The sequence below is a fragment of the Chenopodium album genome, chromosome 9 (assembly GCF_948465745.1).
Source record: "Chenopodium album chromosome 9, dcCheAlbu1.1, whole genome shotgun sequence".
NCBI classification, from domain to species: Eukaryota; Viridiplantae; Streptophyta; class Magnoliopsida; order Caryophyllales; family Amaranthaceae; genus Chenopodium; species Chenopodium album.
Window position 1 is genome coordinate 52,668,467 of NC_137842.1, and position 14,961 is coordinate 52,683,427.

At 38.0% G+C, this 14,961-nt stretch overlaps 1 protein-coding gene across 1 annotated transcript; it reads right to left on the bottom strand.

The window, feature by feature from the left end:
* Positions 1–5,629: 5,629 nt before the first annotated feature.
* Positions 5,630–14,390, bottom strand: LOC145559860 (trihelix transcription factor ENAP2-like). The gene is made up of 2 exons (XM_081621139.1): positions 13,364–14,390; positions 5,630–6,090 (listed from the first exon to the last, which is right to left on the bottom strand). The coding sequence occupies exons 1-2, from the start codon at positions 14,253–14,255 to the stop codon at positions 6,077–6,079; spliced, it is 906 nt and encodes a 301-aa protein (XP_081477265.1). The 5' UTR covers positions 14,256–14,390; the 3' UTR covers positions 5,630–6,076.
* Positions 14,391–14,961: the final 571 nt, after the last annotated feature.

Below are 14,961 nucleotides of genomic sequence, written 5' to 3' on the forward strand. Positions count from 1 at the left end.
GCACCTGCATTTATATTTTTGACTATAGGACTTTTCCCTTATTTCTTTAGGGTTGACCTAAGACTTAGTGTTGACTTAATGTGATAACACGACATGACTCAATGTGTACATGACTCGTGTGTGCATTGTAATGTGATCATGCGACTCGAAAAATGCAAAAAAGGCAAAAATTTTCCGTCATTTTTGTGGAGGGTACCGACTTTCTCCTAAAAAGGAAAGACACGAAAAAGAATCGAAGTGAAGGTTTTTGAAGATGCATGTTGAATGAGCTTAATCAAATGTTGTCTCTCACAGTACAAGGATTGTAACATCTTAGACTATCCTAGTTGACTCTATAATGAAAGTATTTAGGTAACTTAGGCGCGGAGGCTAAGTACTTCATACTTTGTGATGTAATGATGATTGATTGACGAGTGATGTTGATATGACAAGGCATGCTTCAACGTTGTGTTAAGATTTCATGACAAAGGGTTCCTAAGGGAAGTATATTTGGTCATGTATCTGTGCGGTGTGTGAAAGTGATACTAAAGTTAGGCCGCAAGGGCTAAGTGTGTGGAAAATATATTGAAAAGAGTCAAATAATGGTGACTCTAGGCTGGGTAAGCTAATGATATAAGGATCAAGCCCCCAAGTTTAGCTCTAAGTAAATAAGAATGAGCATAGGGGATCCCTTGATATGATCATGATGTGTTAATGTGAATGTGAATATGAATGCATGTTTATTACGGTCGCACCTCAATGTGAGGTTGCCTACGTATCCGTTAGGAATCAGGCCGAACGTAGCTCTAGCCGAACCTCGCACAAGTGTGTGTACCTCAAAAAGGTCTTCTTAAGGGTTGTAATGTGGTTAGGCTAAAGGTTATAGAAAAAGAAAGGGATAAAAGGCTCAAGACCCTAGATAAGCCCCCAAGGTGTGCAACTTTGATTTTGGAATATGTGTATTTTCATGCTTGAGGTTTAGCTCTCTTTTTTTGCTTTATTTATTTTTGCTCTCTTCTGTTTTTTGCTTTTGCATTATTTTATTTTTATAAGTGTGGGAAATCCCGATCATGCGGTCTATCACTCACTTGGTATTCATGTTTCTCAGGCACGGTACCGAGCACTCGATAAGAGACGCAATCTGAGACGTGTTCATATCGAAGACATGTTCATGTCAAAGACATTGGAACACTTGCCCTTTTGTACACTTTTATTATTATTTTTTATTTATTTATTTTTTGTTATTTTAATCTTTTGAAGCCACTCAAGCTTTTTTTGAAAATTGCATAAGTTGCACACAATCCCATCCCAAAGTTAGGTAGATGTAGGTTGAAAACTGAAAGGTCTATCGTTAGACGAGGCTCAAAGTGGTTTATGAAGAAAGGATTGTAAATTAGAAAGGTGAAAGGCAATATGATGTGGATATAAGGGGTGCCTCAAACATTGGTATACCTTGTGCTTAGTTTGACATGAATTTATTTTTTATTTTATTTTTTTTAATGCAATATAATGAAATGATCATATATAAGGAAATAAATGCTTATTTTAGTAAAGGGGGAAAAAGAAACCCATAAGAAGGCTATTGGGTACAGTATTGATGCAATGAGTATGCATAAGTAACAAGTATGCATTATTTTAGTCACATAATAAGTATGCATAAGTAAGAGATGCACAAGTAGTCAAGTAGTCACAACATGATGCAATGAGTTTGTAACCTAACCATGGCTCTAGTTCTCCAAAATTCAGGATATGGGTTAGTCAAAGAGGGTCCATGGTTAATTGTCCGGATGCACCGCGCGGAAGCCTTACCTTTGAAGGGTTGGCGCGAGTGGATGGGACACCGCGAGTTAAAAACTCGCTTCCATGGTTTGGTGAATTCAACATTCTCGGATGTACCCTTGTTGCACAGAGCGTTCAATCAGGTAGATGGAGCATGAATTCCCAGAGGGTTATGTCCATATGTGGAACACATATGGGTTTCAGAAAAGTGAGAAAAACTCAATCAGGAAGTAGGATCGAGCAAACAATGCTAAAAACTGGTCAAAATTATTAGAACACATATTTCTGGCTCGGTATTGGAAAAACTTGGCGCCAGCAAACAGAGGCCGGCGCCAGAGTCAAATTCTCGGCGACAGACTCTGTTTTCTTACGCTAGTTCCTACATACCTCAGCAGCTTTCTGTGCTCGATAAAATTTTCCTGTTTCGCGCAGCATTATTTCGGTCCTAGTTGTGAAAGATATTCCTCAAATTTTCTATGTGTAAAAATCCTATGTTTTTAACTCATTAAGGATGGTCTTTCCAATGAGATATTTTTAATGCATATGACAATAATGTTAATCAAAATTACGCACATGAAATACTTAGAACTTTTCGAGTCTCATCCACTCATTCTAAATCATTGCCGAAATAAATTTCAGGAATTAAAAAAGAAATCCTCCCCAGTGGAGTCGCCAAAAAAATGTAGGGAATATTTCAAGCATTACCCCTAACTTGAACCCCACTGTGATCATACACTAAAGTACGGTGGCGTCCAAAGGGAAAGAAGATAGAGCAAAAGAGTCGCCAACAAGTTTTAGGAACTTGTAAACCATTCACGAGGTGAAGGTTACACCCCTTAACGATCCAGGAGATCGTCAACTCCAATAGGTCTGGAACCATGACTGGTAGTTCGGGGATGAAGGTACAAATCCAACCTAAATAGGTGACCTGTTTTTCTTATACCCTTAATTTCATTGTCAAGGTGTTCTAGATAAACTAGCCTTGTTTGTAATCCTCCAATCACCTTCCTTACATAGTATCCAGCTGAACCAAATCCAAGTGTACATACAATGGTTGATGTTGTTATGTGTGTTCTTTGCTTTCTTTTGTTGTTAAAGTGAGCCTTTGGCTTAGATGTTTTATGTCGGGTTCTTTTGTCTAGTATGTAGATTTTGTAGGTATAAGTGATGAAATACTACTCCGTAGTATTGATCTTTTGATTGGTTTTTCTGCCTTGTCATTTTCTTATGCCCATCACCTACCTATTTCTATAATCCCCCCCCCCCCCATTGACGTTCTAGTCACACTATCAAAATATCAAGTGGAAATCATTTGAGTGAGACAATAGGTATGCTGTAAAGATGTACACGAGCACACACATTGACATGTTCCAATTACAGTTGATAGGTTTTTTTAGGCCATGAACCTATATGATTTTTGCATGTTTTGCATAGTATAGTCCATCGATAAGCTATATTACTACTTAACTCTCTGTGATCTTTGTTCCTGATCCTTATTTCACATGTTTGACTTTGTGGTGGCCTAGATATTTCACCTTGTGCCTTTTTGAGTGTGGTGAAACAATAAGAATTGTTATTTGCTAATTTAATCTGTGCCTGTTGAGTTGTTTGCCTACTTGCCTGGTATTTTATGTTACCTTGTAACTGTTTTCTATTGTATAGAGTTTATTCAACTGTTATTTTGTAGGGGGGCTATTCTACCGAGTTACTAATGTTAGATGGCATTTCTTTATTTCACCTTCAGATGCATGTAATTATAATCTTTGATGAATGTCTTGATATTACATAACCTTTATCATCAGCTTCCTGTTTCCATCTAGGTTTTCTATTATTAAAAATTTTCTAACAGTAACGTACTAATATTTTGGCTGATAATATGTCTACAATGTTGATCTTTGTACAACTAGTATAGTATGTCAGGGGGAAGAAGGCCTTCAAAAGGAGTATGATGCCGTTGCTAATTTGCTGGACATCTGTTATCCTCTTCCTTATCCTTTGAAGAATTTGGTATTCTCGTCTGATTGCGAACAAGGGAGTTGATCAGGGGGTGATGTCGAAACTGTCTAGTTCTCTTGTTTAACCTTGGCTACGTTGTGATGGTGGGCTTTGTTATTTATTTTTCTGATTGTATCATGTGTTCCGGAGATGTATGGCTTCTTGTGGTTTATAGCTTATACCTGGTGCTGTTAATAGTGTGCACAGAACACAGCTGAAAACTACATGATACCTTGGTTGAGCTGTTGGTACTAGTAGTCAAACTAGCCTTCATGTTCTGGTAAGTGCAGTAAGTAAACTAAGATTCTTTTCTTTTCTTTTTTTTTTAACTAAGATTCTTATCTCTTTTTTTTTTTTTTTTTTTTAAGATTCTTGAGTGCATGTTGTCGTGTACTTGCTGTTTGGAAAACATGGGGATGCTGTGCTCCTTATGGCGATAGTGGTTTGGAAACAGGTACTAGGGTAGTTTTCAAGTGGGGATTTCTCCCTTAGTGCATATGCATTTGCTTTATTCTTGTGTAGTTTCGTTGGAGGTGGGCTTGTAAGGCATTAAATTACGTAACCTGGTAAATAATAAGGACCAATGACGGCTAGTCTGCCACTTTCATTGTTTCCCACATACATGATACAGACTACAGAGTACTAGAGTAGTGCCTATTTGCTTTGCTCTTGAGTCATCTGAAACCAGGACACATTGGAACAGTTGGAAGTGTTATTGTCATTTCTCGGCCTTTTATTATTGATGGCGATTGCTCACTAGGATTAGTCTGTTTCCATATTTGGAAGCCCTGCACTTACTTTTTCTAGTAGAATTTGAATCGTTGAGCTTTTTCATGAACTATGGACACATGCATATGATGTTCACTTCACACTGAATGTTTACCAATGCATACGGAAATATTACCTGATTACACTACCTTATGGTCTTTTGGTGAATGAACATTATGTACGTATTATCATGGTTTAATTTGCAAAAATCCTAAAGTACATGGACAATATGTCAATACCAAGAGAAAACATGCTACGAACTTTAAACGAAGAAATAATGCAATTAAAAAAAGCGAAGGGGTTATGATTATGGACTATGTCATAAGTGAACCCATATTAATATGTACTCGTATTATATAAAAGTATGAAGTAATTTCATTTTATACTTGCAGTAGCTGGAAACGATAATTTGCTACATTTTACTCGGTAACTTTTAAGAAGCAATCACTTGGGACTCATATTGTTCTTCTTGATTTACTCGACTAAGGTTATTCTGCATTCCACCATAACTTGTTAATTAAGACTTACGGAGTAATAATTCTCATGAATTTTTTAAACACAGGATATGTAGTGAGCGTAATATTTTTGTAAGGAAAGATGTGTAAAGTTGGACTAATTTTCTCTCAAGATCATAGAGTATGAGCACATATAGTATGCACCTATATGAGAGTTGCATCATTGCATGACATGAGAAATAGAGAATTATGAGGCTGCGCTAGATTATGTTCATTATTGTCACGTGAAAAAATTTCTTGCATGGGATATTCATACCTCTTTCTATATTTTCTTACGGCGTAGGTAAAATATTGACTTCATATTTCTATTTGATTGAAAAGGCTGTAAATTTTAACTTTTATTTACAATTTATAAATGTCTTAAATTGTTTTACAAGTAGCATTTTAGCAAAATTTAAGAATAATGTAATGCATAAAAAAGGGCAGCCCGGTGCACATTGGCGTCCCCGCTAGGCGAGGGTCCAGGGAAGGGTCCCACCACAAGGGTGTATAAGGGGTAAGCCTTCCCTTGTCAATAATGTAATGCATAACTATTTGTTAAAAAAAACGTAATGCATAACTATAAATTTAATCAGAAATTCAAGCCAAACTAGTTGAAGATAAAACTCTATTGCTTTCAGTATATGATAACAAAACTAACTGTACAAACTTGTAGTCTTGTGATCTAAACAAGCCATATGACGGACATCACCAAAGTGAAACAAGGAGATATGTTACTCATACTAAATTTCAGACTGTAACATGACAAACAACGCATACCTTAAACGTACTAAGAACTAACTATGTATGGATTTCTGAGATCAAGTTGTTCCTATTAAGCAAAAAGAAACTATAGCAAATAAAAAGGGACTTTTGACGCAGCTATACGTCTTCAAAAGACTAGATTTGTATCTTTAAACTTATCTGGGTTTTGTTGTAAATCACCAGCAGTCTGAACCAGAAAGGTGGATTTGCTAGTTTTGAGAAGATTCGCAATATATCCTAACACATGAAGTATTAACAAACTTTTGCATCGTTTCTCTTTCTTCTCAGTGCACAAGCTACAAGTAACTGTCTGCCACAAGAAAAGAAACCCGCATTAGAATCTGGATCAAGCTTTCTCTGCCAAACTGCCAAATAAAATAAGAAAAGCATCTTCCAATCGCAACGCAAAGGCAGGGGCAAAATTAAGCATGGCTGACAAAACTTATAAATAAAAAATTCCCAAAAATGTTTCAGGGCAAGGCACATTTGAAAACTTAACCTGGTCTTTCTCAACAATGCTCTGACAATTCAACAGCAGAAATAATCAAATCTGAGATTTTTGTGTATGTAGTTGAATTTCAGTCAAATTGTCTAAATTACATGAAGCAAAAGGATCTATCTTCTCTCCGTGCCATGCAGCAAAACAACCTTATGATACAAAGAGCTATTCTAACATTTTATAGTTATCTCATTGCAAATAAGGAAGACCAATAAGACAAGCTACATATTGAACCAGCAATAATAATGCCAAGTTTCGTTAGCTGCCAGTACAGCAGAAGATGCTGTTTTAGTTGCAGAATGCTATAATCTCCAGATAAACCCTGAGCATATTGAAGACTGTAATACTAAGCTTGTGCAGATTAAAGGAAGATTTAGAAGGAAAGTAATGCAGAGTTGCTTTGCTGGTCTTATCTACTGTATTTGGCAGCAGAGAAACAAAGTGGTGTGGGAGAAATGCCTTAGAACTGTTAGAAGGCCTGAGCTGCAATCAGAGATTTGATGGTTGATAATCTTGATATCTTCCAGAAAATCAGTTTTCATATGCCTGTTATGACCAGCAGGAATAACATGAATTGGTTCAAACATTCGTTTTGTTTTCCCTGGTTTGTCTGATGATGTTGTACAGTCTGCTTCAGTTGGCAGAGTTTTGATTGTACGAAGTATTTGTTTTGAGTTGTTAATAATATTTCCTTTTAACTTATTCAAAAAGAAAAAAATTAATAATAATGATCCGAGTAGTTTCTCTAGTTCAATCAAATTTCAAGGTAACACATTTAAAAATTCTTTATGACCTATGCACTTCAGATGCATCGACATCATTGTTCCTTAATTCCCTCAGCAAGATAATGCATTCTGCTACTAATAGCAAGAAGTCTATAGATCAGTCAAAAGGAAAAACCAAAGGTTTGCAGTCCAAAACATCCATATATGAACCAATCAGTACAAATAATATTATATCTGATATTGAGAAAACAAGACATCCTATATGGGACTTATGTGACAAAAAATGGTTCTTTTGACCACTTCCCTATTGAAATAAGAGCACTGGAGCGAACAGAAAGGACATTCGCACTACACCTGTAACAAAACTATCCACCAGAACATAGATACCATGCAGAAGCTAATAGCTACCACGAAGAAAACAGAAATTTTTTCAAATAAAAATAAATAAATTAATCTTGTTTGTCTCTCTCAAGCATTCGATTTCGGACTCTCACTCTGCCACGCCAATTGCAATATTCAAAAACCAACTCAAGATTTGCAAAGACTTTAACCTTCCTCACTCCTAAAATTTAGAATCCAATTTTGCCTTTTCACCTTCCTTAGTTCTAAGTTATGCAATCCTCAGTTTCTCCTCTCTTAAAAACAATCATATCAAAAACGCTTCTCTCTCCTCTCTTGAAATCCTCTCTTCTCTGGTTTCAGTTTCCTCCCTTATAAAACCCTAGGAGCTCGCCAGAGTTCCGACGCCGTGGCCGTACTCCAGCAAGCCTCCTCCCCTTCTTTCTTTCTCTTCTCTTTTCTTCTGCTTCTCCTCTCCTTTCTTTTCATTTCCCCTTCTTGTTTAAGGTGGTTTCCTCACACTCTAAAAGCCAAAGAAGGCGACCCCTTCTTTCTTGAGGATTTTTAATCCTAATTTGAGGTGTTAGTGTGAGCATATCCTAGTTTACAAAGGTTTCGAGGGGAGTTTTCAGATCGTCAACTCCGACGCCATTTCCCTCCTTCGCGTGGAAGGGTTTGTTCGTTCAAAGGGTCTCTCCACCGGTGAAACAAGGCCTAAGGACTAGGCCTAACGCCGCCGTCATAGGATATTGGTAATTTTGACCGTGACGGAAACGGTAAAGTTAGGGTTTCGTGGGTCCTTGCGCTGGAGGGCTAGGCCTAACGCCGCCGTCGGGAGGTAATCGTGACGGAAACGGTGAAGTTAGGGCTGGGGTTTCGAGGTCCTTTGTGTTTGGTTGCGGTTTTCGATTGACGGTGCTCTTCCTCTAGCTAAGTATGTTTTTCCTAAATGCTAATAATCAGAGTTTACTTGTCTTTTTAAGTTGTTGTATGTTTTCTGGTTGTTTTGGTTAAAGTCATTTGGATGGTTGTGTGCAGAAGGAGTTAGGATCCTTTGTTAAGGATCTTGGGTTTGCTATAATGTTAAGAGAGTTTACATGTTATGTTGTTGTTGGGGGGATGAACAAAAAGTTAGCCTTGGCTAAGGTGAAGTGTGTGTTTTGTTGGAGTGGTATTTGGTGTCTTTATTTTACCTTCTTTGTAATGATTCTTATAACCATTACTCTTGAAATTTACTATCCAAAGCAGGCGTCCAAACTTTGTTTTAGGGTTTCACGAGCCTCGACGTTGTCAAAGCTTTCTTACCAACAAGGAAAGCTATTGAAGAAAAGGTCACAAGTTCAAGTGACCTGTTTGAAGATCTTACTTGGTGATGAGTTGATCCCGCCAAGAAAGGAAATGTTAGCCATGGTCAAACAGTTTCGATTCTCTCCGCTACTCTCTTTAGGGTGGGTTTTATGTTTCTATAAGGAAATCCTTATCTGCAATATGTTGGCCAAGTCCAGTTTAATGTTGTTTTTAATTTCAAAAGTTGTAAAGGCTTAAGTGCTAAAAGCCAGATTTTCAATTCTCAAGTTGTTTTAATTTCGAAGTTGATAGTGGTAAGTCTTAGTTCTTATTTGGTATGTTGTAAACTCTGATAATATAAATATATTTTGCTTTTGTCAAAAAAAAAAAATTAAAAAAAATCATATCATCTTCTCTCAGGTTGCGAACAGCCAAACCAGGAGTAGGTAATGGCAACTCTAAGCAAGCAGTTGAACATGTTGGTGAGCAGTCAGAAGATTGGATGCTTGGCAGGCTAACAGATGCACAAATCAATTCTTTCTGACCTATACTCAGCTCTTTTCCCTAACAAGTAGAAATTAATATTCAATTTTTTTTAATAAGACCAGACTTCAAATTTAATCCCCCTCTAACAAGTTGAAATTAATATCCATTATTTTGTAAACAAGACTAGACTTCAAATTTATGAACTACAATTGGGGAAATTTTCAACTTATATGTATGTCGTAGGCCTTGTAGATTCATGTTATATGCCAAAGGAATAATGTAATATAGGAGCAAAGGTTATAGCTACTAGTTGTCATGTGAATGTTGAAGCTATTTTGGTTGAGAATATTTAATGAAGTCTTTGTCTAAAGTTGGAATAATATTGTTTGAAGATAATTGACTCTGACTAATGAAAAGGAAGAAAAAAAAAGGACTGATCATAATATGCAATTGCATTAGTTGTATTCGTGTCTAGATTGTGTTATGGATTGTGGTTTAAACATAAGCCTAAATTTGATTGCTATACCAAATCGAAATTCCTGGATACCCTTCTGTCCCCATGGTAAAACATCGTAATAAAACAGAGATTTATAGCAGATATTTCAAACTTTAATTCTTCTAACAATGGCTCATGTAGCCATATTCATGAGTAATCATTAAAAGATCAACCATCTAAGAAAAGTTTTAACATATTTTTGCAACAGCAGCCAAAACGTATAGCCTCTAGATTGAAACCGCTTATGGACTCCCTCATTAGCCCCTTCCAATCTAGCTTCATCCCCAACCACTCTATTGATGAAAATATCAACATCATAAAGGAGGTATCTCACTTCTTCCATAAGTCGTCCAAAAAAGCTAACACTATGGCCCTTAAGATTGACCTCACAAAGGCTTTTGATAGCATCGAGTGGAGTTTTATCGAGGATATCCTTAGGGCCATTAATCTGCCTGAATTTCTCATTACTCTTATTCTAAGCTGTGTTTGTACCCCGTCAATTTCTGTCCTTTGAAATGGCCAAACCACTAATGCTTTTAATCCAACTAGGGGTATTAGGCAAGGATGTCCCCTTTCCCCCTATATCTTCGTTCTTTGCCTTGATCGCCTTTCTTGTATGATTCAAAGTAAAGTCCACAATAACGATTGGAAACCTATGAAAATAGCAAAAGACATCAACTTATCCCATCTTTTTTATGCCGATGACGTTTCCCTTTTCGGAAAAGCTAACTTGGCTAATATTGAAACCATGATGGAGGTCCTTGATGAATTCAAAAACATATCCGACCTTACTATAAACATTAATAAATCTACTATCATTTTTCCTAGGAAAATGGACTTCGACAAAAGGAAGTCGATTTTTGATTCTGCAATATCAAGACTTCTTCCTTTGGGAAATATTTGGGGATTAACATAAGCCCTAATAAACTGAAAATTAAAGACTACTATGAGCTCCTTGACAAAACCAACTCTAGAATAAGGGGTTGGCAAAGCAAATTGCTAAATATGGCTGGCTGCACAACTCTTATTAAATCTGGCCTGAACTCTTAACCAATGTATGCTATGCAAATGAACATCCTTCCTATTTCCCTTGTTGAAGATCTCCAAAAAAAACATTAAGAAGTTCCTATGGAATAGGGTCGACAAGGCTAGATACATCCCTAGGACCTCCTGGGGTATTGTTTGCAATCTCACTAACTGTGGGCCTGTGGGGGGTTGGGGATTAGGAACCTTAGAGTTTGGAATCTTTGCTTCATGGCCAAACTAGGTTGGAAGCTTCTTACCGAACCTCACAAACTTTGGGCTCAAATTCTAACCAAAAGATATCTCAAGTACTTTAACTTCCTTGATTATAATGGTAAACCTTCTGATTCTCAAATCTGGAAAGACATTCTTCAGGGTAGAGAAATATTAAAAAAAAAGGTCTGACCATTCGTATTGGTGATGGAGAAGTCACCTCTCTTTGGTATCACAAATGGTTAGGAGATAAACCTCTCTATCTCCATGAAAACATCTCCATCCTGGATAGTAAAGGCCATTGGAGAGTCTCTAATATCATAGGAGACAAGAAATGGTTCGCCAACAACATCTCTCACCTTATTCCCTCTAGCATTCTTCTTAATATTGAAGCTACTCCTCTCCCTATTTTCCACTCCCCTAAGGATACTCTCACTTGGTTCCTTCATGTCAATGGAGCTTTTACTATTAAATCGGCTAACTACTCTTCTATTACTCCCATCACTTCCCCTAGCCATTTCCTGTCTAACTTTCCTTGGAAACGAATGTGGAAAATCCATGCCCCTTTTAAGTATAAAATGCTATTTTGGAATATTATTAGAGGCATTCTACCTGTTGGGGCTGTCCTAGCCACTAAAATTCCAAATTTTGACCCTAAATGTACTAGATGCACTTGGCATAATGAAGATAATATCCACCTATTTCGTGATTGTCCAAATAGTATTGCCTTTTGGGCCTTCATTTTCTCTCACTTCCCTACTACTGATTTTTATTTTACTGGATTTACAATGATAATTTTTAAAATTGGATTTCCCTAAACTTCAATCATGATTAAGGCTGGAAAGTTTTATTTTGTGTTGCTCTTTGGCATCTATGGTCCATCAGTAATAATATGGTTTTTGATCAATCTATGGATTTCGTTTCGACTTGCTTTAATAAGTTTTACTCGGATTATGCTATCACTATGAAGCTGTCACAGGTTCATATTGATGTTGCTTCATCAAGTTCAAGTGTCTCTCCTAGAGTTTGCTCTCCCCCGCAACGAGGCTACTACAAACTCAACACAGATGGGTCTTGGATAAGCTTAGGAGAAGCAGGAGCTGGTGGTGTTATCCGCTCCAACAAAAGGGAAATGGCAGATTGGTTACTCAATGAAAATCAAGACTCTTGGGCCAGCTTCTTCTGAATTGCTAGCCATAAGAGAAGGCCTCACTACAGCTTGGGAAAGGGGGATTCGGTTTTTAGAACTAGAAACTGACGCTCAAGCCCTCACCTATATGCTGCAAAATCCAGGCTACTACATGGACCATCACTTGGCTAATATCACCATTCACCAACGATGTTTCTCAATTGCTTCAAAGGGAATGGAGTGTTACCATCCTCCATGTCAAGAGGACCGCAAACAAGCTAGCCCATGGCTTGGCCAATATTGGGAGAATGCAGGATGACGAGCTTGTGTACCACTTCCACGCTCCACCTGATCTCACTCACCCCTACATGAAGGAGCTTGCTAACACCGTTGCCATGACTGATGGCAACTGACAGTTACCAGTGTTCAGGGGCTGCTCATGAGTCTCTTCGAGGCTCCCCCTCTTTCTCTTACTATGCCAGTTTATGCTTTAGTTTAACTATTGCCTTTTTTGTTTTCTTCTTTTATGCCTATTTGCTGTGGGCTGGGTTCATGATTGCCAATTTTCAGCTTCAGCACAATCATGGAACCTCATTTTGGCAACAAACTTGGTATTACCTAGATGATTTTATTCATCTAGTGTTTATGTAATATATTTCTTTTTCTTGCTAAAAAAAAAATAATAATAATAAAAAATAAAAATAAAAATAAAAAAATAAAAATAAAAAAAAAAACTGAAACATGATCAACACATTCTCATCTTCGACAAAAGCACAATCATCCCACCCTCCCCTTCTCTTCATCTCCAAAAGAAAAGAGACACCAAGTGCACTTTTGATTTGGCTATGCCATATTCAAATTATTCAAATACAATCGGTTCTCATTTTAATTCCAGCAGTAAATTAGAGATATTCATCATGATCATTGCCATAATTGCTAAATTCCCCACAAATAATATGCTTAACATTAGCTTCAAACTTCAAAATTTAAACAAATTCCAACCAAGGGAAGCCACATTTTCCTCTCTCCTCCATACCTCTTTTTTTACTTCCCTCTCATTCATCCTTACATTTCCACTCTTATTTTTTATTTTTCTTGGACTTTTCTTGTATGCAACCAAAAAAAGAAAACTAATTTGCAATTGTGTTTTTCCTTGAAAATATGTTTTCCATGAAAACTAATTTTCCATTGAAAATGTTTTACATTAAACCAAACGGGGCCATAATTACAAACTTGCTAATTAACACACGCAAACAAAACCATATCATAATTGCATTCATTAGAAAGCTGGAAACATGCACAATCCGAGTCTAAACTAATCTAATTATAATTAAAGCCATGATTACTATAATAAAGAACTCGAAAATAAAGTAAAGAAAATTATACCAGCATCATCAGAATGTTTGGACCGTTTAATCCTAGCAAGCTGAAGCTGCGTATCCATCAACAATTTCATCCTCTGATACTCCAAATCCTTAGTAAATTGCATCCTATGCTTCTCTAAATCAATCAATTGCTCTTGCTTTACTGCTTCTACTCTCTCATACACTTCTCCGAACCTCATTATCGCCTCCGCCAACTGCCTACATCCATTGTTGAAACCTTCATCCTCTACTCTACTATCTCTTCTCTCTCTCCCACCGCTATCGCTCGATGTGCCGGTTCGCTCCGATGACTCTCTTTCTCTCTCCTCCGACGACTCATGCGCCTCCACCTCGGCTGCTGCTGCAATAACAGCCGCAAACTGCCGCCGGAAAAACGAATCATCAACAGGCACCGGCCGTTTTCGTATCAACGCCGACCTCGGAGCCACCGGAAACTTCGTCAGCGCCGTCGTCGTCGACGGAGTATCCGGCGATATTTTCCGACCAGAGGAGAGAGGTTTCTCGCCGTCGCCGGAGATGAGGAAATCGAGGCGGGAGAAAAACGGCCATGGACTAACGTAACCGCCGGAAGAATCAACAGTCTTAGATTTTTCGATCTTGTACTTCTTCTTCAACGTGTCGATGCGATTCTTGCACTGGATGTCGGTGCGCCGGCGCCGGTCACCGGCGGCGTTGACGGTGGCGGCGACTTCGAGCCAATGGTGTTGACGGAGGTTACCGCGATTGAGAGAGAGGTGGTGGGAGCCCCAAGCTTCGATGAGAGCGTGTGTCGCATCTTCCGACCAGCAATCTTCCCGGAGAACGGGGGAAGCGCGGGTGAGAGTTGCCGGCAATGGTTGAGGTCGTGATCGGGTCGCCGGCGACGGTGAGGTGCCGTCGGCGTTGGTGGCCATGGAAAGTTGCCGGTGAGATGATTAAGGGGTGTAGGAGAGAGAAAATAATAATGAGGGAATTTTGTTTTGTGAGAAATTGTTTTTCAAGAAGGAATTATGGTTTGTGATCGGCGGGGAGAAAAGGTGGGGGTGATATGGTAATTGCTTAATTGGGCTGGGTTTAGTAAGGCATTGTCCTCCTCACTTAAAAACTTCAAAATATAGCTATAGGGGACATTCAGTGGTAACCGTTAGTGTTTTGAACAAAACACCACTAAAAAAAAATAGTGACTAACAAAGGTAATGATTTAGGTAGAGATAGCGTTTAGGTATCAAATGTTAAAGATAATACGAAGTAGGAGATACTCCGTAGTTTATAAAATTTTTGTTACTTTCTAAATTAATATGTGCGGATTTAATGTATTTTAGTATTGTAATCACAAGTTTTGTCAATCACTCATACTATCAATCGTCACTTTCATAGCTAACGTTTTTCCAAAACTAATTAACAACTAAACATAGTATTGGGCTGCGTTGGGCCAGCCAAAGACCTCTTTGGGCCCAGGCCTAGCCTGACCCAATATTAGTGGGTCATGCTAGGATAATGGTCTAAAGTTTGGTTGATTGCGAATGGGAGGGGATGCTCTAAACTTGCTAAGTTTGAGGTGGTTTAAGGACGATGGTGTGCTTGCTTAAGAGAACACTAATTGAGTAGTTGAAGTGAAGA